The sequence below is a fragment of the Zea mays genome, chromosome 10, assembly GCF_902167145.1.
Source record: "Zea mays cultivar B73 chromosome 10, Zm-B73-REFERENCE-NAM-5.0, whole genome shotgun sequence".
NCBI lineage: Eukaryota > Viridiplantae > Streptophyta > Magnoliopsida > Poales > Poaceae > Zea > Zea mays.
This window is the reverse complement of record NC_050105.1, coordinates 81,862,172-81,885,882: the sequence shown is the minus strand read 5'-3', so window position 1 is coordinate 81,885,882 and position 23,711 is coordinate 81,862,172. Positions and strand designations below refer to the sequence as shown.

At 46.8% G+C, this 23,711-nt stretch overlaps 1 protein-coding gene across 8 annotated transcripts in view; it reads right to left on the bottom strand.

Annotated features, from left to right (window-relative positions):
* The window catches only part of LOC103641294 (HEAT repeat-containing protein 6), a 31,498-nt gene extending 7,787 nt beyond the window's left edge, over positions 1-23,711 (bottom strand). For 2 of the 8 annotated variants that reach the window (XR_002265908.2, XM_020546101.2), the window contains exons 1-24: positions 23,426-23,711; positions 23,252-23,344; positions 22,722-22,894; positions 20,365-20,641; positions 19,973-20,040; positions 19,821-19,890; positions 19,411-19,728; positions 18,819-18,898; positions 18,680-18,731; positions 17,875-18,028; positions 14,610-14,697; positions 14,432-14,534; positions 14,264-14,354; positions 13,993-14,090; positions 12,923-13,111; positions 7,310-7,561; positions 6,676-6,771; positions 6,484-6,578; positions 6,311-6,374; positions 5,932-6,019; positions 5,774-5,850; positions 5,276-5,361; positions 5,104-5,194; positions 4,688-4,761 (exon numbers count right to left, since the gene is read on the bottom strand). Coding sequence is in view for 4 of the 8 variants with exons in the window: in XM_020546101.2 (XP_020401690.1) it covers positions 4,688-4,761; positions 5,104-5,194; positions 5,276-5,361; positions 5,774-5,850; positions 5,932-6,019; positions 6,311-6,374; positions 6,484-6,578; positions 6,676-6,771; positions 7,310-7,561; positions 12,923-13,111; positions 13,993-14,090; positions 14,264-14,354; positions 14,432-14,534; positions 14,610-14,697; positions 17,875-18,028; positions 18,680-18,731; positions 18,819-18,898; positions 19,411-19,728; positions 19,821-19,890; positions 19,973-20,040; positions 20,365-20,641; positions 22,722-22,894; positions 23,252-23,344; positions 23,426-23,611 (2,963 nt within the window). In the remaining 4 variants the exon portion in view is untranslated. The remainder of the gene's footprint in view (positions 1-4,687; positions 4,762-5,103; positions 5,195-5,275; positions 5,362-5,773; positions 5,851-5,931; positions 6,020-6,310; positions 6,375-6,483; positions 6,579-6,675; positions 6,772-7,309; positions 7,562-12,922; positions 13,112-13,992; positions 14,091-14,263; positions 14,355-14,431; positions 14,535-14,609; positions 14,698-17,874; positions 18,029-18,679; positions 18,732-18,818; positions 18,899-19,410; positions 19,729-19,820; positions 19,891-19,972; positions 20,041-20,364; positions 20,642-22,721; positions 22,895-23,251; positions 23,345-23,425) is intronic. The other 6 variants (XR_004853185.1, XM_020546103.2, XM_020546102.2 and 3 more) reach the window with 5 other exon arrangements.

The following is a 23,711-nucleotide window of genomic DNA, read 5'->3' as shown; positions in this document are numbered from 1 at the left end:
AACGCACCATGCCGGAGGAAAAGGTATGGATGGCATCTTACAACATGGACGACGTGGCCCAGCTGTGGTTCCTCCAACTCCAGGAGGATGAGGGCACGCCGCCCTGGGGTCGCTTCAAGGAACTCCTCAACCTCTGGTTCGGACCAGCGCTGAGATCGGCGCCGCTGTTCGAGCTGACGGAGTGTCGACGCACGGGATCGGTGGAAGAATATTCCAACCGCTTCCAGGCCCTTCTTTCGCGTGCTGGCCGGCTGCAGGAAAGCCAGCGCGTACAACTGTACACAGGGGGGCTGCTGCCGCCGCTGAGCCATCAGGTCCGCGTTCACGCGCCGGAGTCCCTGGCCGCAGCCATGAGCCTGGCCAGGATGCTGGAACTGGTGGAGCTAGACCGGCTCAACCCCCTACTCGGTCGGGCGGCCCCGCGCGCGGCCCTGCCCGCTCTACCTACGCGGCCAGCGCTGCCAGCGGCCGGCGCGCCTCCGGTGCTTCCCGTACCGGTTCCCCCAGCACAGCAGCTGGCCCTCCCGGCGCCTCCTCCACGCGGCGCGGCTGGGGCTGCCAAGCGCCTTACGACGGAGGAGCAGGCGGAACGTCGTCGTCTTGGCTTGTGTTACAACTGTAATGAGCCGTACTCCCGCGGGCACAATCGGGTGTGTCGCCGCGTCTTCTACATTGACGGCTTTGAGCTGGAGGACGCTGCCCAGGAGGCTGACGCCGTCGACACATCCGCACCATTGTTCTCCCTTCGCGCGGTGGCTGCGTCACGCACGGGGCTTGCTGTCCAGACCAGCCCACGCCTCACGGCCACCGTGGCGAATGGCGAGCGCATCGCCTGCCCGGGTGTTTTCCGTCAGGCCCCGATCACCATCGCAGGCGAGGACTTTTGCGTCGACCTCTATGTGATGCCACTGGCCGGCTACGACGTCGTCCTCGGCACCCAGTGGATGGTCACGCTAGGCAAGATGGTGTGGGACTTCACCACGCGCACCGTGGCCTTCACACGCCATGGCCGCCCCGTCTGCTGGGAGGACGTGGCCGCCCGGCGCACACCGCGCCTCGACAGCATCACGGCGCCCGAAGCCTTGCTGGAGGAGCTGCTGACCACGTTCGATGGCCTCTTCGCCGAGCCCTCGGGACTGCCACCGCCGCGGGCGCGTGACCACAACATCGTACTCAAGTCGAGCACACTGCCGGTAGCGGTCCGGCCGTACCGTTATCCGGCGGCCCACAAAGATGAGTTGGAGCGACAATGTGCAGCAATGATCGCACAAGGCATCGTGCGTCGCAGCGACTCCGCGTTCTCGTCCCCGGTCCTCCTCGTCAAGAAGCCGGACGGATCGTGGTGTTTCTGCGTCGACTACCGGGCGCTTAACGCGCTCACGATCAAGGACGCATTCCCTATCCCTGTCGTCGACGAGTTGCTGGACGAGCTCCACGGGGCATGCTTCTTCACCAAGCTCAACTTGCGCTCTGGGTACCACCAGGTCCGCATGCGGCCGACTGACGTGCACAAGACGGCGTTCCGCACACATGACGGCCTCTACGAGTTCCTGGTCATGGCGTTCGGGCTATGCAACGCTCCCGCCACGTTCCAGGCCATGATGAACGATGTCCTGCGCCCCTTCCTCCGCCGCTTCGTGCTGGTATTTTTTGACGACATTTTGATTTACAGCCGCACATGGGCGGACCACCTTCGTCACCTGCGTGCTGTCTTCGGCGCGCTTCAGCAGCACCAGCTCTTCGTCAAGCGCTCTAAGTGCGCTTTCGCGGCCTCCTCCGTCGCGTACAAGGGACATGTCGTCTCGGCGGCCGGAGTCGCCATGGACCCCGCCAAGGTGCAGGCGGTGCGCGACTGGCAGCAGCCGCGATCGGCCCGCGCGGTTCGCGGTTTCCTCGGTCTTGCCGGGTACTACCGGAAATTCGTGCACAACTATGGCACAATCGCCGCGCCGCTGACCGCCCTGCTCAAGAAGGACAGGTTCCTGTGGTCGGACGAGACGGCGGCTGCCTTCGCCGCTCTGAAGGAGGCGGTCACGTCAGCCCCGGTACTCGCCATGCCGGACTTCTCCAAGACGTTCGTCGTCGAATGCGACGCTTCGTCCCACGGCTTCGGGGCGGTGCTGGTCCAGGACAGCCACCCCGTGGCCTTCTTCAGTCGGCTCGTGGCGCCTCGTCACCGCGCCCTCGCCGCCTATGAGCGGGAGTTGATCGGCCTAGTCCAGGCAATCCGCCATTGGAGGCCCTACCTTTGGGGGCGCCGTTTCGAAGTCAAGACCGATCACTACAGCCTCAAGTACTTGCTGAATCAGAGGCTGTCCACCATACCACAACACCACTGGGTGGGCAAACTTCTCGGCTTCGACTTCTCCGTCGAGTACAAGTCGGGACATACCAATGCCGTCGTGGACGCGCTCTCACGCCGCGACACACCGGAGGAGGGCTTGGTGCTGGCCTTGTCCGGACCACGCTTCGACTTCATAGATCGGCTCCGTCAGGCACACACCGTCGACCCCACGCTCGCGGCCCTCCAGCACGACATCAGCAGCGGCGCCAGGTCACGGCCCTGGGCGCTAACCGACGGCCTCGTCCACTATGCGGGCCGGCTGTACATTCCGCCCGCCTCCCCGCTGCTCCAGGAGATCTTGGTGGCGGTCCACGAGGAAGGCCATGAGGGCGTACAGCGCACCCTGCACTGACTCCGGCGCGACTTCCATTTTTCTCACATGAAACGTGTGGTGCAGGATCTGATTCGTGGCTGTGCAGTCTGCCAACGCAACAAGCCCGACCATCAGCACCCGGCCGGCTTGTTGTTGCCCCTGCCGGTGCCGCAAGGGGTATGGACAGACATCGCCATGGATTTCGTCGAAGCGCTGCCTCGCGTCCGCGGCAAGACCGTCATCTTCACGGTGATAGACCGCTTCAGCAAGTATGCACATTTCGTTCCCCTGGCGCACCCGTACACGGCCGAGTCTGTGGCGCATGCATTCTTCACCGACATTGTCCGTCTCCACGGCATTCCCCAGTCGATCGTCTCTGACCGGGACTCGGTGTTCACCTCCAACTTCTGGAGCGAGCTGATGCGCTTGAGCGGTACCAAGCTACAGATGACCACGGCATTTCATCCCCAGTCAGACGGCCAGTCCGAATCGGCGAACAAGGTCATCATCATGTATCTCAGGTGCTTGACGGGAGATCGACCCCGCGACTGGTTGCGCTGGCTCCCATGGGCGGAATATATCTTCAACACCGCTTTCCAGTCGTCCCTGCGCGACACGCCGTTCCGCGTCGTCTATGGCCGCGACCCTCCCTCACTTCGCTCCTACGAGCAAGGGGCAACGCGGGTGCCTGCGGTGGCCAGGACTTTGGAGGAGCGCGCGGAGTTCCTGGCAGATATCCGTCACCGGCTGGAGCAGGCCCAGGCTGTCCAGAAACATCATTATGATCGTCTACATCGTGACATTGACATGCAGGTCGGCGAGTGGGTGCTGCTTCGTCTACGCCAGCGCCCGACGGCCTCCATGCCCGACTCGTCGGCTGGCAAGCTGAAGCCGCGGTTCTACGGCCCTTACCGCGTCGTCGAGCGCATCAACGTCGTGGCTGTCCGCCTGGCCCTGCCTCCTCAAGCTCGCCTCCACGACGTCTTCCACGTGGGGCTTCTCAAGAAGTTCCACGGCGCGCCTCCGCAAGAGCCTCCAGCTCTACCTCCGGTTCGCCACGGCGCAGTTATTCCAGAGCCAGAGCAAGCAGTCAAGATGCGGCTGCTCAGGGGAGTTCGGCAGGTCCTCATTCGCTGGCGGGGAGCCTCTCCGGCATCGGCTACCTGGGAGGATGTGGACACGTTTCGCGCTTCATACCCACTATTTCAGCTCGAGAACGAGCTACCTCTCGAGGAGGGGAGAGATGTGATGTACGGAAATACGTACACACGGCGTCACAGGGCACGCGACGTGCGGCGCGTGGCTGAGCGCGCAGGACGCCTGATCCAGCAGGCAGCGCCTGATCCAGCAGGCAGCCAGGCCTAGCGGCTAGATCTGGAAAGAATAGAAGTGAATGATGGCCTTCCTATTAGTCCTGGCTAGATTTAGAAGGAATAGGAGTGATTAGTGATTGATGGCTTTCCTTTATTAGCTCGGACTAGATTTAGAAGGGAATAAGAGTGATTAGTGATTGATGGCTTTCCTTTAATAATCCGGGCTAGATTTAGAAGGGAATAAGAGTGATTAGTGGCTTCCTTTAGTAGCCCTGGCCTATGGCCTTATATACCCCCTGTAAGCACCCAAGATGAGGACAAGAAAGTTTTATCTCAGTCTCCTACCTCTCTCTACTCGGCAACAGGGGGCATAACCCGTTGACGAAGACCGCCGTTCCTGGGGGCATAACCCGGTCGGCAACACGGACGGCGGCTACGACCTTCGGAGCCACGGTCCTCCTACCCTCGGCCCCGACGCCCTTGACACCGACTGACAAGTAATCCTAGCTTATGACTCTTACTAATCCTAAACCTTGATGGGTTATGCAACGCGTCACAGCACATGCTACAGTACCTGCAGGTGTTGTTCACACTAGGCCCAACCCAATTGGCCCGTCTTGAACCCGACAACTCCTTAGCCCGTCACGGCTATTTAGGACCGTGACATGTCTGAAGCAATTGAATGAACAAGGTTTTAGTGTGTGCACAAATACGTACCAAGGCATGTCTTGAAGTCTCAAGGTATCATTCATGAACAAGTTGCTAAGGGCATGGCAAACATTCCATTGGACCTATACAAAAGATATGTCAAAGTGCAGCCAGCTACTCACCTCGACAATTTAACGTTCCACAATGAATTCTACCATCGCAAAAGTTAGATAAAGATGTATATTTTCTTTTTGCTCAATGTGTAACAATCTATATTTTCACTTCTGTATGGCAAAATAATGTGTGATAACGGGGGGGAATTCTTCACTTCCTGTTTAATGAGGTATTCCTCCTAAGGATGATAACAAGGAACTCTAGACTTAAAACACAAGAAAATGACTAGAAATGAGGCTAGTGCTCAAGTGAATAAGATGCATTTATTTTCAAACTGTTAAGTAAAACTGTTTCTTGTAGCACGGTAGTACCTTTACATTCCCAGTTGTCACACAAGACATCAAAGCCTGCACCATTCTTTCAAGCCACACAGGATCTCCATAAAAAACTGAATCACTGTTACTAAAATCTTAAAATTGTGAGTTAGAGTAACCAGTAATAAGAATAGTCATAGTCACTGATCCATACAGAATGTTCTGCTACCTTGGGTCATTTATTGTGCCGGCGTGGTAATTGAATCTGATAAATCTTGAAAGATAACCAAGAGCTCTAACAGCGTTTGATTTTACCTGAATGAAAATCAAACAACTTTTTTCACCACACATACAAGCAGGTTTGCTTAGTTTACTTGTTTCACAATGAACATCGTTCTCCAACTATCTCTGTATCTGTATTCCTTGTGGATAAAACCAACAGTCTGCTATGGATGACGGCGAACAAACAAAAACAAGATAAATAAAGGCAACATATCTAGTGTAAAATAATGATGCTAACATCAAATCTTATCTATCGGATCCACCGTTGAGTGCAATCCCACCTGAGGACAGTATCCTTTTCTGCGAAAATGTAGGGGGGGGGTCTTTAGAAAATAGTCTGAAAGGAGGTAGGATTGCACTCACCCGATTCTGTTAGCATGTTAACACACTAATCCTTTTTACACTATATATGTTGCCATACATAAATTGGCTAAAGCAAGCTTACTTTTTCACTATCTTTGGCCAGACGCAAAGCAACTTCAACCAAAAGAGATATGCTTGATTTGCTCAATACACCTACACCTGACAAAAAGATAATAAATACATAAGCATGCTCTATTGGAATATACACTGGCACTGTAACCATCAACATGAAATATGTACCTGCATAGGGATCTGTATGCACTTCCAGTGCTCTAAAACGAATACAAGAACAGAGATTTGCCAAAGCCCATGCAGCGGTGACACGAACCTAATATTAACATTTACAGGTAAGTACTACCTCCGTTCTTAAATATATGATGCCGTTGACTTTTAAAAAAAACTTTGACCACTCGTCTTATTCAACAAAAATGGTGAAATATTATTTATTTTGTTATAATTTGTTTTATCACTTAAGGTAGTTTGAGCATGACTTGAAATTTTAGATTTTCGAATAAGACGAGTAATCAAAGTTTTTTTAAAAAGTCAAGAGTGTCATATATTTAAAAACGGAGAGAGTATAACTGAGACAGGAAAAGGGAGGGTGGGAGGGAAATCATACTGGAGTTGATGAGTTATGTGTATTGAACTCAATGGCATCTATGAACTTGCCTGGTAGGCTAGAGCTGCATGAGGAAACAGTGCATCATGCACTATTAAATAACTTAACAAAAATACTTTGAGTTTAGCATTTTTTTAGAGAGGCTGCAATGCAATCACAATTGTGAAAATTACCTTGACAATATCTGAGGAAAACATGCAACAATGCCAATAGCTCGACATGCAGCTGATCTTACACTAGGAACCATATCATTTAACGCCGCATGAACCTAAACAAGAATATTTCAATACAAATATACATACAACGTTTCTGGGTAAGAAAACACAATGGAATATTGAAATAGACTAATGAGATTCCCGACTTACAGAAGAAGAGGTCACATAGTCTCTCTTATTTTCAGGCAGGGAGAAGAATACATCAGAAGTCATGCCAGCAAAGCATGTGAGGGATGCTGTCCTGACCTAGAAATAAACAGATACTTTATTCAAACCAGGGAAAACACAAACAAATTGGTCCTAGTTCTAGCTACTCCCTCCATCCCAGAAAGGGTGCACATATCGTTTTCTAAGAAGGCAATTAATCTTAAACTTGAATAAGTTTATAAAAAGAGTATCAACATTTATGTCTACAAATAGGTTTACTATGAAAATATTTCATGATTAATCTAATGATACTTATTTTGTATTAATAATGTTAATCTTTTTTGTATAGATTTGGTCGAACTTGAAATTGGTCGATTTCTTGGGAAACAAGATGTGCAATCGTTTGGGGGTAGTGAGTATAACAACAGCATATGCAAGATGTCCATGCAACACTTTGATGATTATAAATTAGCTGGCTTCTTTGTTATGTGGCAGGCATTTGTTGCCATACTGCTTCATTAAGTTAGGAACATTGCATCAATAACATAGATTTTTGATAGACAATGAAATGTAATGGGTGTTTTACTGCAAATAACATAAGAAAATGCAGAATACAGGTTCTAGAGTGGTAAAATACCATAGCAGAACCATGGGATAATCCCTGAGGGAGATGAGTCTCTATCACCTCGATCCAACGGTTAATTCCAAGTGTTATGTCCAAAGTGCAATTCTGTGATGATCCAGCAGCTTCCATTTCAAAGTGAGGTGCAGACTTAATAGTTTTATTTATGGTACAATCAGAAATTTGCTGAATATCCAGTAATCTGCATTCTTTGATGTCATCTGCTCCTGTGAATCCAGATGAAACACGCAGACATTCATCCATTACCTGGAAAAAGAGGGGGGATCTTATATAACCATAAATGTAATAAATGATAAAAGGGTTATTTACAGTACATCCATGACTAAAAAGAAATGGTCTACTCACATTACAGAGTCAATATCTATGTCAATAATAGCACACCGATACATAAAAGATGGAAAAGGATAAAGCACCAGTACATGCTGTCATATAGCAACCAAGTTCATAAGATCATGAGCACAGAAATAATCTAAGCATTTGACACAATACACAATCACACAATGCAAACAATGAAAGTCTTATGTTGGACAAAAAAAGCTTATGTACACTGTGAGGAGAGGAGTAGCAGAACGGCTGCTGTGTTTCATGTATTGAAGGGAGGAGCAGAGGTAGACGTATATAGGCAAGGAAGGGGGAGATCTCAGGTTTATAGAAACAGTACCCGTGAGATCTCCCCGATTGATGGAATCCTATCACTATCCCAGATTGGTAGGATCCTATCTATCCATATCCCCAATTAGTGGGATCAAATCCTATATGACCATGTGCACCAGGCACATGCCATAGGCGCCTGCAGTTACCTTTGCTAACACACCCCCGCAGTCTGATCGTCGGTACCACATTCGTTCAGGCTGGATCTTTTTTTTCGAAAAACGTAGGAGAGCTGTGCATCTTTATATTAAGAAGGGAAATTAAGGCCCAAGAGGACCAGTACAAAAACCCACCCTATGGTGGCCAGCAACAAGCATAAATAAAATTGTCCATAGGACTAAGATACAAAAAGACGATCAAAGAAAAAATTAAGTCGAGCCTGCTGCGCCTAGAGCGGCAGCAAGACCATGGCTTCCGAGGTGTTTGGCACCAGCCAGCACCCATAAGGATAGCTCGTCGATGAAGCTTCTATGCACCTTGCCAATGGTTGGTAAATCTCCATCGAAAATAACTCTGTTTCTATGCAACCAAAGGCACCATGCTCCCAAAATAATGGCAATGTTGACTCCCTTTCTCTTGTTTCTATGCACCTGAATGGTCACTATTCCCCACCAATCAGCAAAATTAATATCCTCTGGTCCTGGAGTTAGGTGGCCCATACCAAAGGGGGAGAGGATGCTATGCCAAAACTGCCTGGCGAAGACACAACCAGTCAACATATGCTGAACTGTTTCTTGCTCTTGTTCACAGAAAGGGCATGCTTCCGGATGGGGAAGACCTCTTTTTTGCAGCCTGTCAGCTGTCCAACACTTATTCTGCATGGCTAACCATAAAAAGGTCTTACACTTAGGAGGAGCCCAAGATTTCCAAAGTTTTTTCCAAGGTTCGAAGGTGATGGAGCCCAAAAACAGAACCTTGTAGCAGGACCTAGAAGAGAAAAGGCCCGAAGACTCGAATCTCCGCACATGGTGATCCTCCTGGAGAGTGAGCACGATCTCACCCAGGGTTTCCCAAAGCGTAAAATATTGTTGTATCCCTACAAGGGAGAGGGTTGGCTTGATGTCCCTGACCCACAACATGCCCTCTAAGGCTTGATGCATTGTCCTAGTAGAGGCTACCTTTTTATCCATCTTTGAGATCACTTCAGGTGCCAGCTTAGCGATAGAGCACCCATTTAACCATCTGTCCCTCCAAAAAAGGGTGTTTTTGCCATTGCCCACATGAGTGTACATCGAACTGGCCACTAGTTTCCTTACTTGTGACTGAATAGGGAGATCCAATCCACTCCAAGGCCTATTCGGGTCAGTCTTGATGAGCCAAAGCCATTTAGCTTGCAGCGCCCAACTCTTATATATCAGATTTGGGATACCAAGTCCACCAAGGTCCAGCGGTCTGGTGACTTTATCCCACGCCACAAGGCAATGCCCACCTTTCACATCTTTTCTACCCTTCCACAAGAAACCTCGCCGAATTTTGTCAATAGCACTGATAACCCACTTGGGAACATTCATGGCGATGAAAAGATATACGGGGATTGCAGAGAGCACGAACCGGACCAAGGTTGTCTTGCCAGCAAGGTTTAGAAGTGGAGCCTTCCAACCGGGCAGCTGATTAGCTATCTTGTCCACCCACTGCAAGAGGTCCCTCCTCCCCAACTTCTTATCAGAAACAGGCAGCCCCAAATAGTTGCATGGAAAAGAAGTCGGATTGCACTGCAAAATGTTACAACTGTCCTGAACAGTCTGATCATCACAACTGAGAGGGATAGCACAACTTTTTCGCAAATTCACAACTAAGCTCGAGGCCTCTCCAAAGCAATCCAGGATCATTTTGACACAAATAAGATCGTCAACTGCAGGCTTGACAAAAAGGACCACATCATCTGCGTAAATGGAGAGCCTACATTTCACGTTTCTGATGGCCAGGTCATGCAGCAATCCTCTTTCCTCAGCATGCTTGAATAAGCTACTAAGCACATCCATCACGATTATGAAAAGCATAGGAGATAAGGGGTCGCCTTGGCGCAGCCCCCTCCGATGTCGAATATAATCCCCAGGAGTTCCGTTCAATAGCACTTGTGTGGAAGAAGTGGATAACAAATTGAACACAAGACCGCACCACCTGGGCCCGAAGCCAAGATGAGATAACACTTCTAGGAGAAAAGCCCAGGACACTGAGTCGAAAGCTTTTGTAATATCTAGCTTTAGAAACAGACTAGCGATCTTCTTCCTGTGAAAGGCCTTGATAGAGTGCTGAACCAACATGTAGTTGTCATGAATGGAGCGACCCTTGACAAAGGCACTTTGATTTGTAGCCACCAGATTTTTAAGGTGTGGTGCTAAACGATTAGCCAAGACTTTGGATACCAATTTGGCGAAGCTGTGAATAAGACTAATTGGCCTGTAGTCTCCGGCTGTCTTGGCATCAACCTTCTTAGGGATAAGTGTTAGGTACGCAGAGTTCATCATCCACAATTTGCGTGTGTTACCTTGGTGCAGGGTGATAACTGCCGCCATCAGATCAGCCTTAATTATGTGCCAACAAGTTTTATAAAATCTTCCCGTATAACCGTCTGGCCTCGGGGCTTTGTCCGAGGGAAGGCTAGCAATAGTGGCTCGGACCTCCTCCTCTGTAATGGGAAGGTCCAAGGCCCCAAGATCAACATCAGCACTGTGGCAAGCCTCCAAATCTAGAGTGAACTCACGCTGCTTCGCTACACCCAACAAATTGGAGAAAAAATCAAACAAGACCTCCTGTTTTTGCTCTTGCAAGGTGGCGATCTGGTCCCCATGCACTAATTCAGAGATAAAGTTCCGCTTTTTCCGATAGCAAGCCTGTAGATGAAAAAAGGAAGTGTTGGCATCTCCCTCTTTCAGATATTTGATCCGCGATCTAAGTCTAGCAATTGTCCTTTCCAGAGAAGCAAGCCCCAGGCAGTGATGCTTAAGCCTTCCTTTCAGCCATATCTCGACCCCACACAACAGTCTATTGTCTTGAGCAATCTCAAGTCTGTGCAAAATTTCCCTGGCCAAGCTGATTTAACATTTCCGATCCTTTTATGACTCCACGACTGCAAAGCCTTTGCAAGCCTTTTCAACTTTAGAGCCATTCTTTCCAAGGGACAAGAAAACATCACTGGCTGCTACCAAGAGGTAGCCATCGTCTCCAAAAAATCTGGAATTTTGGTCCAAAAACTCTCAAAATGGAATATTCGCTTCCCCTTGACATCCTCATTAAGATGCAGAGCTAAGGGACAATGGTCAGGGAGCTCCGAAGAGTTGCTATGGAGAATACAATCCGGATGGATCTCCTCCCAGCTGGCTGTACAGAAAACATGGTCGAGTTTAACAAGTGTAGGGACATTTCTCTCATTTGACCAAGTGAATTTCCTGCCTACCAACGGGATTTCTTTTAGCTCCAAGTCATGGATAAGTCTCCTGAATCTGCCCATCATGGCCCTATTTATATTGGCATTGTTCTTGTCTTCTGAGTTGTAGATCTGATTAAAATCGCCAGCTATTACCCAAGGGCCAGCGCATGTCTCCCTGACATCCCTAAGCTCCTGGAGAAAGGAATGCTTGAGAGGGTCTTGGTGTGGCCCATAAACACCCGTGAACCACCACTGAGCACCACCTTCCTCTTGCAACTTGACTGAAACTGTGAAATCATGCACCAAACTCTCAATAACAGAATAGGCTCCATCTCTACAAGCCACCAAAACACCACCTCTGGTTCCTTGCGATCTGAACTCGGTGAAAACCGAAGATGGAAGCCCTTTGTTGAAGATGTCTGCATACTGGGAGGTTGTAGGCACATGGAGGACACGGACGTCTCCGAGGGCCACTCGATCCCGAACAAAGTGCAAGTCAATCTCAATGTGCTTGATCCACTGATGTTGGACGGGGTTCGAAGACATATAGACTGCATTGATGTTGTCGCAGTAAACCAAAGTGGTACGATGCAACGAATGACGAAGCTCGGCAAGAAACTGACGAAGCCAGGTGGATTCAGCTACGATGTTGGCGACAGCACGGTACTCAGCTTCAGCACTGGAACGAGACACAGTCACCTAGCGTCTGGAGGACCAGGAAATTAGGTTATCACCAAGGAATACTGCAAAGCCTGAAGTGGATCGGCGTGTGTCAGGACACCCAGCCCAGTCAGCATCAGAGTAGGCAAATAGCTTTGCCTGAGAAGAAGGGCGTAGCTGGAGACCCAAGTGCAGAGTGCCACGAACATAGCGGAAAATACGCTTTAATGCGGCGAGGTGGGGCTCTCCAGGATCATGCATGTGAAGACAGATCTGTTTTACAGCATAGGCTATATCTGGCCTGGTAAAGGTGAGGTACTGCAGTGCTCTGGCCAAGCTACGAAAATCAGATGGCGCGCAGGGGAAGGGTGGTGGCGTAGCCTGGATGGAGCGCCTAGGGCAGCGGAAGGGTGAGATGGATCGAAACCCAAACTCGTGATATGGAGAGAAGTAGAGAGTAGCAGAACGGCTGTTGTGTTTCATGTATTGAAGGGAGGAGCAGAGGTACACATATATAGGCACAGGGAAGGGGGAGATCTTAGGTTTATAGAAACAGTACCTGTGAGATCTCCCTGATTGATGGAATCCTATCAATATCCCAGATTGGCAGGATCCTATCTATCCCTATCCCAATTAGTGGGATCAGATCCTCTCTAGCCATGTGCGCTAGGCACATGCCATAGGCGCCTGCAGTTACCTTTGCTAACATATACATACAACTTTGTGTATTATATCAAATTGCAGATTAATACAACATAAACATTGATAGTAGCAACATCTATAGTTTATCGTGCTTTCCAAAAGGAGGGAAAGTTAAAGTTCAGAAATGAACAGTGGACATAAAATGTGATATAGCACAAAATTACAGACAACTAAGTAATATCACAGTAGACCCTGTGTCATCCCACAAGGACAGAAAACATTACCTTTATTCCAGCTACAAGACATCTTCCCTTGATTGATGATTCTTCTTTAGCTCCAGGAGGCCCAAAGTTAGCATCATACTTTTGGTCTTCAAAACTTTGTATTTGCAACAAGTTAAGAACATTGTCTCGAAGTTTTTCCCAAATCATGTTTGCACAGCTTGGGTAGTTGTGAACCGCTGATCTCAGCACCTGAGCACACATAAAAGGTGGATGAATTAAGGACAAGAATGACGACTTGTATGCAAAGACACTCAATATACATATGGAAAATGCATTTTTGTAATTTGCGATAAACCCTACAAGGGTGCAGGTGCACTGTATTTATTCCATGGTTAAAACCCACATGCATAGGAAATTTATGTTATGATATCTCAATTGGTGATCCATATGTTCCTATTCATCATTCATGGACTTGCATTTTCAGTTAATGCAACAGGTGGTTGTTGAATGAAACGACATCATTTCAATTGTACAAACATGGAAAGAACATAATGTTACTTTTATTTAAAAAAGGATGAACTGATGCTCAACATTTCTGAAAGCTCATCAGAATAAAAAATACAAACAAGATAATAACTCGGTTGGTAGGGAAAGACAACCCCCACAGTATTACATTAAAAAGAAGCTCAATCGGAGCCCCGACAAAGAAGGGTCACAAAAGTTGGGTCCTCGTGCAGCATGAGGGTCCGCCCCCTATAGAAGATCTTTACTCGTGCTTTGAGCCCCCCAACCCCTACACGAGGATCCGCCCCCCATGGCCCCATAGGTCAGTACATCTCACGTGCACACGACCAGGGGAACCAACGAGTGAAATACCAACAAGAATACAAGATAACCAGCGTACAACTTAGAAGGAAGATAAGATAGTTTTCAACAACACTAGTGGTCATAATAATAAGACCACAATATAGGAAAAGCTTATAACAAGGGGAGCTGGAGTACAGGGGAGGGAGCGACACTAAGCAGGGGAAAGTACATGATATGTCAGCAGTCAAGTGTGTTGAACAGTTATTAGACAAACAAAAGCAATAGCAATATCTAAGATTTACTGGATCAGAAGGACAACTTGCCTGGAAGGCTCCATGTCTAACACTGTAATGCATTTCCTCCTCTATACAATGAAGAAGAAAAGCTATAACATTTGATTCTTCCTGCTCATGTGATGGTCCTGAAAAGCCCATATTGATACAAAATGTGATAGCATAATACTTTCCATTTGAATAAGGACAGCTTTTCTTGCCTTTTAAGAAGATAATACAGTAGACTTGTGCAGTATGTAAATAATGAAAAATGAGAAAACTACGAAAGAACATTATTTAAAATTCAGGAATAAGGGCTAACCAGCACAGCAATCCTCAGTGAGAACCGCAAAGACATCCAAAGTAGGTGGCACTTTTGAAAAAGCTGTCTCCAAGCAACTTAGAACAGTAACCTGTTGTGCACTCATGTAAGGAACAGGGCACCCAAGACCACTGGTTCTTCAATACAGGAATTATCAAAAAAACTAACCAGCACGGCATAATGTTCAGTCTTATTCGAGTGTTTGTTCAGTAATCTACTGCACAATACTTTAATGACTGTTGGCAACAATTCCTTTGGCATCCGAGCGTACCTGTTCATCTAACATATTATTAACTATACAAAATCGATTAGAGAAAATAAAAAAACAGGTGTGTCAAGATCATACGGTGTAGCAGATATCAAAAGAATGAGAACTCTGAATAATGCCGCAAGCAAAGTAGCTTGAGTTTCACGCTGTATCAAGTACAGTGCTCCTGCAAATCAGAGGGGGGCAAAATGTAAAATGCAAAACTGAACAGATCTCTTACAAAGTGGAGGGATCTAGTTAATTAATCACAGAGAAATGGCTGAACAAAAATATTCAAGTTCCACCAAAATAAAGGGACAAAATGCTGGATTTTAATGCCAGAGATGAGGCTATGGATAACTTTAGTTAAATAAGTTAATAGTGGTAGTGATAGTAGCATGAAAGATCTGTTCTAGAGTGTTTTTTTGTGTGAAAGCTCATATCTAATTTAAGTGGATAGCATAAGTATCTGGAACTTGTGAGCCCAAAAAGACATTTAATCTGGTGTAGCCAACTAGGGATGAAAACGGACGGAAACGGACAGAAAAACCTCTCTCCTGTTTCCGTTCCCGCATTTTATCACCAAAAACGGGATCGAGTCCGGAATAGTCGGGAACGGAAACGGGAGCGGGATAAACGGGTGTACGAAAACGAACGCGAGCGGAAATATTAAGCGAAAACTGATAATTTAATATAAGCACAGATGATATTAATGACTGACTAGCAAGGAAATAACATGAAACAAATAGATATATAGAGACAACATTTCATTATTGTTTGCTTGCTAGTGGTGTACATATATAGCTACGGCATGGTTATTAAAACGGTAAAACGTTAAAACGTTATGAACCAACTTTTCAACGTTTAAACGAACATTGAAACGTCTTTTCAGACTTGACATAGAATTTCAAATATAGAATAAGTTCATACATAAGTTGAGTTCACAAACCAAATAGCATTAGCATAAAAAGAAACAGATCAAGTTCAACAACACAAGTTCAACCACACAAGTTACAACTTTTATGCATGATTAGTAACCATCATCGAACTCATCAATACTAAGACCATGGGCACTGGGACTGGCGGCTATGGACTGAGCACTGTCAGCACTCAGCACTGTCAACAAACAAATTAATTCACTGTCAGCACTCAGCGGAACTGGGCACTGGCGGCGGCGGCTATGGGCACTGGGAGCTGTGGGCGGAGGTAAGAGGGAGGAGGAAGGAGGGGGGCCGGCGACCGGCAGCATACCTAGCGGCTATGGAGTCTGGACGACGGTAGCGCCGTAGCGGGCAGCGCAGAGGACGTCGGCTGGGCGGCTGAGGACGGCTCGGCGGCTGTGGAGGCTTAGAATTTAGGGTTTGAGGAATGAGGACGGCTAAAGGCCCAGGAAGGCCCATTAACATCTAGAACGTCCAGAAAACGTCCAAAACGTCGTAGAACGTCCGTAAAACGTCCAAACGGACGTTCTAACCCTTTTTCGTAAAACGTGCGGACGTTCTAATCCTTAATCGTGTTTTACCGTTTAAGCGACGCTTCAATAACAATGAACTACGGTCGATGTCATTTGAGCCTTTATACCACTTGTCATTGAGGAGAGCCGATGGCTACAATGACCACTTATGCTATATATATCACTTAAGAATATGGGGCTTTAGTTTGTGTACTAATGTGTATTGGGCTCAACCCGGATTTCTTAAATACGGAATAAAAACAGGTTAAATCCGACAAAAAACGGGATCCCACAAAAACAGACATAATAGACTCTCTCTCGTTTTCGTCCCGTTTCTAGATTTTTCCGCAAATACAAAAATGGGCGGGTCAAATGTGGAAAAAGGTAAGGGTCGAGACGGGACTTTTTCCGCCCGTTTTCAACCCTATGTAGTCCATTGTAGGAACTTATAACAAAAGTTTCAGCTCAGATGAGTACACCGCCACTGCTCACAAATTGGAACAAGCAAGCAAGCTCAGCCCAAGAAGCAAATGGCTGGAGTTGTTCAGAGAAGACTTCAACCAGAGTTTACTGTGTACTGAGGCTGGGCATGAACAAGCTTAATGTAGCAACCCTTATTTGCTTTATGCTATTAACTGAGGCTTTATGCTATTAGTTCCTCCTTCTAAGGCAATTCGGGCTGCAGGGTTTGGGCCCCCAACCAACGGATATTAATTTTATGGAGTGGTGGCATCAAGCAAATGAAGCTATTCAGGGGTCCTTCAGAGATGGCCTAAATTCCCTCATTATGCTGGGCGCTTGGATTTTGTGGAATCACCGGAACAGATGCATCTTTGATGGCCTTTCCCCTAATGTTGCTAATTTCCTAATCCATGTGGGGGATGAGCGCCGTCTGTGGGAGACTGCCGGGGCCAAGGGGTTGACATCCCTTGTTGCCTCCCTATCTCATGTAGCCTAGAGTTTTTATAGATGAGTCAGTCTATGCTAGTTTCGTTCAGGCCGCCGTAAGGCGTCAGTTGTACCCCGGTCTATTTTAGGACTTGTTTATTTCTTCTTTTAATATAATGATACGCAGCTCTCCTGCGTGTTCGAGAAGGAAAAAAAATGCTAGCATGAGACTCGTGAGTCGTGACCCTGAGTCCCTGGCACCCTGTTACTGTATTTTTCTTTGAGACGTGTCTCTTCTAACTGTTTTAGCTTGCCGCACAGATGGCAGACAGGTTTGGGAGCCAAGAGGAACATAAGAACTAGGATGGTACGTAAACAGATGTCGAACCAGGAAATTGAGACCAGGCACCACTGAGTTCCTCCTGATTATTCTTTCGTTGATTCCAAATAGATGACCGGTTGATATAGATATAGTAGATACAAGGTAATCTTTGGCGTAACAACTTTGGGATCATGAGTCCATGACCCAGCGAACTAACAGCCATATCTATCTGACCTGGTGCGTAGAAGCTATGACCTGACAACTAAGGGCTTGTTCGGTTGGGAAGGGATTGAAGGGGATTAAATCCCTTCCTAGTCAAAATTGAATAGAGAGGGATTTAATCCCCCTCAATCCCCTCCAGTCGTTGTGCAACCGAACAAGGCCTAATAGTAATAGGGATTGTTTTACCTAATAGAGGTTGCACAAAATCTTTTCTGCTACCATGGTGTTCCTTGGGCACATACAATACAACCAGCCCAGTCAGCATGTCATGACAGCTTGTGCTATGCACCCAGCGGTAGAAGCTGCTTCTGTTGTTTACGTTCTTGCTGTGCATATTCAGTATTAGATAATGGTGCAAACAATTATTTTAGGATATGGTTTTCTATTTGGAGCAGCAATTTTCAACCACAATCTCCAGTGGTAAAAGAAGTCGAAGATATTACAGTATTGGATTTCGAAAATATCAGTAACTCCCCTACCTGTATGCAGTTGCATCAATATTTGACCAAGTGAGGAAGATAATGTAGTGAATGATCCACGCTTAGACGACTCCTTGTACTCTGCAACTTGTGTCAAAACTAATGCTTGCCGTTCCAGCATGGTAGCAATGGTTGATGCTGCCTCAACACGTACCTGCGTGTATTTAATTCAGGCCATATAGATAGTGTACATGATAGTTTTTAAACCAAAATTAATAATTTGATGTGACCATAAATTGCATGCTCCATCAAATTCAAAAGACAACAAAAGATATTTAAAATTGAGATAGTAGAGAAATTCCGCAGTGCCTGCACAAACGGCCAGGAATCACATTCAGACTAAGTTTGATGTACAAAATATGTACTCCCACCGTTCTAAAATAGTAGTCGTTTTAGCTCTTGATTTTTATGTCTACGTTCAAATGAATGATGATGAATATAGTCACATATATAAAACAATCAAATAAAAAGGTAAAATGAATTTTATTTTGGGACGGAGGGAGTACTACATCAAGTTCAACGGAGGAGATCAAGAAAAGGTGAATGCAAAGCAAAGTTTGGATTCAGTTGTCAATTTGGTTACTGCATTAGAATTTCCTTTTTCCATAAAGCACATAAGTCATAATGACATTATGGCAAATAAATGCCTTCATTCGCACAGTTCACAGCAGTTAACATTAGACAGCATTAATGAATGCACGGCTTTGTCAAATGTAGAATAAATAAAAAAAGATTGTATAACGATGATTATGCGCAGATGAGAAACTTCAAATCAGGATATATGTATGTAACTGAAGACTTGTACCTTCGTTATAGGATCAAAAAGCAAGCATGTCATCAGAGTTGCTTGATATTTCCTGTACAAGCAACAAAAAGTACCCTCAGATAGTCAGACAATGTTAAGGTGTGAGAAAAGCTGTACTGTTGTACGAGTAAAAGTTTACCTTTGTTGGAGAACATCATTCTCAGGCAAAAGTACTGGCCATTGTGAAGTAAGTAACTTTGGATCAGCATGGCAGATATCCTAAAAGAGGTGGGAACAGGATAGTGAGATGGTTACTTCAGCAGTATGAGCATGTTGAAATATTTGATGTTGCATTCGATATTTGATATCCCACATGGCATAACTTCAAAAAGAAAATGACATCAATGAGCAGAACTTAAATATCTTCATTAGCTCATGCAGATGCCAAATAATCATTTTTTGAGCTCCACAACTTAATTTAATTTGTAAAATAAAAATCAAATGATAAGTTTTTTGAATTTCCATAGTGGAGTTAAGTTGCCAGGTTATCTAATAGGTCAGACAATTTGCCTTCTGAAATCAGTAGATACCTCTTAAAGGGTACCACCATCGCTTCATATTCAAAAAAAGACCATCCTAAAAGTTAACTATGAAGGACACATATCCCATGATATTTAAGTCCACTATACAAGTCAACCTAAACTGTACAGATACATAAGGAAAATTTGACTAACTGATGTATCAGAACTAAGAATGGAGACACAATTCAAGGCATATGTGAAGCTACATACCTGTATACAAAGAATGGCAGCTAATCTAGCCTTCGAACTCCGGAAGCGGTCTCCACTTTTTGCATAACCATCACTATCACTCAGGTCTGAGTCTGATGAGCTCATATCATACCAAGAATACTCACTATCTGAATTTTGACCTTCCAGTGAATCATTCTCTCTTCTCTCCTTGTTCCTCAAATGAGGTGGTCTATATCGTCCACGTGAAGCTCTGGGTTTTGAATCTGTTCTAGTTTCTTTTGGAGCTAGTGTAGGAGGTGAAGATGACCTCAGCCCATATACGAAAAATATCTGCAGATTTGCTACAAACCCTGCAACCTTGAAGTTTTATGGACATTGTTACAATCAGAAAAAAAAACATGTAGAAAATTTGTTTAAATGAGAGGACTAAAGTTTTATTTTATACTTACATGCCCTGAAAGTGGTCCTTTGGGATCCACAAGAACCAAATGTAGACAACGAAGAAAAGATGTATAAAATCTGTAAAAATTGGTTAGATTTGACTTTACCATTCATTCAGTTCACTATGATCTGTAATCCATGAAATAACCGAAGTACTAACCTTGACATGATGCTACTCTCTATAACAAGGTTCCTTGCTGTGACAAAATCCATAACTTTCCTCAAGACCTAGAAAGTAGGACTGGAGTTTGGGTTAAAACAGAAGGCCAGTGCACACATTAATAATAAAAACCTCAATTCAAGCCACAGAACAGATGTGCAATGTGGATCAGTCAGTGCTTGATGTTTTAGCATGCAACAGCGCCAAAATCAACAAAAATCTAGATGATCGGTCACAGAGGAAGCTCCTCCAAATCATTGTTGACGGTTGTGTATTAAATTCAACATTCTTGCAGTTTCTTAGCTGATGTACTTGCTCGGTCACTCAATGCCCCCATGTCATAGCAGTATCACCAAGCAGAACAACAAAAGGATAAGGTCAAAACTACTAACCTCGATGACAGACTGCCACAGATTTTCTGTCATATTTGATGCAACCTTACTCAATATATCTTCGAGCATCGAAAATGCTGATATCTTCATATCCCAAATATTGGAATTTTTACTATTCGCAGATCCAGAATTGCGGGAAGAAATGCCAGTGGCATTTGCTGGTTTATCAGAGATGTTCAGTTCAGCTTGCAAGAATGATACAATCGAGACGAGCACTGTTAGTGAATGTGAACTTTCAGCTAATGAAATGCCTCTTCCATAATCCCTGCTCCAGAACCTGGCCATCAAGAACAGAAAACATTTAGAAGCAATATAAACATTGTACATCCCTGAGTCACTAGGTCACGGTTTTGAAACAGCCTCTCCGCATTTGCGGGGGACGCTTGCCTCGATTTATCCCTTCCCTAGACCTCACTCATGTGTGAGCCTCCAGCACAGGTCTGCCCCTTTTTCAATAAAGATTGTACATCCCTGATGACATTTGAATTAGGGTCCGTTTAGCAGGGCTCTGGCTCGCCGAAAAACAGCTCTAGCTCTGGCTTTTTTGGTACAGGTGAAGCCATTTTGCAGATTGTTTGTCAGAAACAGCTTATCCCAGAGCCAGAGCCATGCGGTAAAGGGGCAGGCCTCCCTAAGAGATGACTGTGCCTTATGCTGCAATCTGTGTTTGCGGCGAGGGCATGGTGTACTGGGGTCACCCCATAGCCATGGCGTATGATGGAATAGGGGAAGGCGACGGCAGCATGGGCAACAGATGAATGGGCAGACATGGTGCCGTTAGGGCGTTGGGTGGGCGGATTGAGCCTGGAAGGGGGAACGGGGCCGATGCCGGTGGCGTCGGCAAGCATGCAGCGGCGGCGGAAGGGTGGTATGGGACGTGTGCCCTGGCGGTGGAAAATTGGTGGAGAGGAAGGCGTTGATGGCCGCCACGGAACTACAGAGATCGGCAACCGCCTGGGCTATGACTTCCAGGATGAGGGTCGACGCCATCGTCGATGACGCGATGGCAGGTGCTGAGGCGGTCGGTGGTGGCGCAGAGGACGCCGGAGGTGAGGCGGTGATGGGTGGAGGGCCCGACATCTCCGATACCATATTGTTATGGGCGGCAGATGGTTGCGAGGGTTTGAGGGCGCCGGCTAGGGTTAGGGGCGCTGGGGAGGCCGGGCGTAGGGATTTCCCCACAGCCGGCAAGAGAGAAGGGATTTCCTTCTAATTTCTTGCTTACCTTCAATTGATACAATCCCGCTCCTTGTATAGAGAGGGTTACTTGACCTCTAAGCACTAGATCTAATCTTATCTCTAATTCTAATCTCATCCCAAACCAACCTTATCTTTATCTAACCAACCTAAGGGCGTGCTACAGTATCGTCGTTACTGTAGCGGCAGTGTAGCGGGCCGCTTGGACCCTGACACTCGTGGGCCTAGGCACATTCCTCTGTCTTGTGATAGTATTACACTTAGTCGTATTGAGCCCCCCGTTCCCATGGGGCCTCCAGCACCGAAGGGTTTGACGAGACGAGGAACTAGAGGCCAGGATAGGGCCCCAAGCATCTAAGTGCAGTTAAGTGCTTCTGGGGGGGCAGAGGCAGGACTACCCCAAGCACCTATATCCTTCATAGTGTCCCAGAGCATGAAGGACCCCGGGGACTTAGACTCATGAGCACCCCGAGGCACGAGGGGCCCCAGGGGGCTTTGAATTGCTCATCAGTACCATGGGGCACAAGGGGCCTCGAGGACTTAGATTATAACAGAGACATCAGGGGCACTAGGGACCTCAAGCCTTAGAGTGCCCCGGGGCATGGGCCCCGCCTATGATGGTACTAGTGATTGGGCTGACTTCCTAAACCGAGATCATTGAGTATTGGTAGCGGATAGAGATATGGCTTTCATTGGGCACTAACAGTGCTAAATTGCTGAAACTTGAGGTGCATGAGATGATTTGCATTAAATTAGAAGTATGAATGAGAACTGCCAAAATCAAAAGTATTCATGGGGATTTGAAATATCAGATAAGTATAGGTGGTGCAGTACAATTTCTTTAAAATGGCAATAGAGGGTTGCTTATGTGGAATAAGGGGAAGAACTATAGCTAAAGAAAGAAGGGCTATGACAGAAAATTCATCATTTATTAAGTCCTTAGGAAAGGTATGTTATATTTGTATAGTTATAAATGTAGAAGTCACTGTGCTCATTGTTGATAGAATTAAGAAAGAATCAGAAATTTTTATGTCATTAAAAGTTCAGACGGTATATAAATAAGTAAATAACTAGGAAGAAAACAAGCCATTTCTTCTTAATAAGAAGGGCACAACTGGAGGAACAGTTTCTCCACTACTTCATAATAAACAAAACCTAACCTGAGGATATGTAAACATTCAGATGCTGTGTTCAATGCAGATGTCCTACTAGAGAGGCCTTTCATGCATGCGCCTTCAATCGAGCATTTGACAAGCTTGTCAAGAAACTTCAACATTGCAAGCGAACCAGAAGGGTTAATCTCCATATTTGTTTTGGACATGACATCATGAATCTGCAAAAGTAAAATTAATGCACGGATTTCAGTTCATACAAGAAGTATAGATGTCACACTGATAGAATATTTGAATCATATCAGTAGCCTAACCCGATATAATTGGACTAAAAAACACATTGCTGTGAAACAGCAAAATGGCTAAAACCATAGTCTCAAGGCTCCAACTGATTGTAGCTGGGCCTTGTTTTGCAGCATGCTGAAACTGAATTCTAGCCACGGTACCCTTATTGACCATCACAGAACACAGACGACCTACAGTTACTATAGACTAATCGTCGGTACATATACATTTCCAGCATGTCCTGCGATAGCCACCTATAATAGGTCGACCGAGCGGAAGCACATAACCATTACCAGGTGGCAGACACCGCGCAGCGCGTCGCCGGCGCCGGGGCAAGGGGCCGCCGCCGCGGCCGTGTCAGCGAGGAACGCCACATCCGAGCCCACCTGCACGGACAGGCGAAACACCACAGCGAGTGAGATCGAGCCGAGCCGAGACGAGCAAAAGCGGGAGATCAGGAGCCGCACCTCGTGAGGGGGGAGCCCGGCCGCGGACGCGGCGAGCGAGGGCGAGGCTGGGGTGAGGAGGACTTGGCGGAGGAGCTCGAGGAGGGCCGTGGGCGACGGCGAGGCGAGGGACTCGTCGCGGAGGGTGAGCAGCGCGGTGCGCCACGGACGCGCGCCGCCGCCGGAGGCCGAGGCGGAGGCCATCATCGGCCGCCGCCGCCGCCGGTGAAGCTGCGGGCTTGGGTTTGGTGGCCGAAGCGCACGTAGAGGAGGGAGAGCTACCGGTTTGGGCTCCACCGTCTGGTCG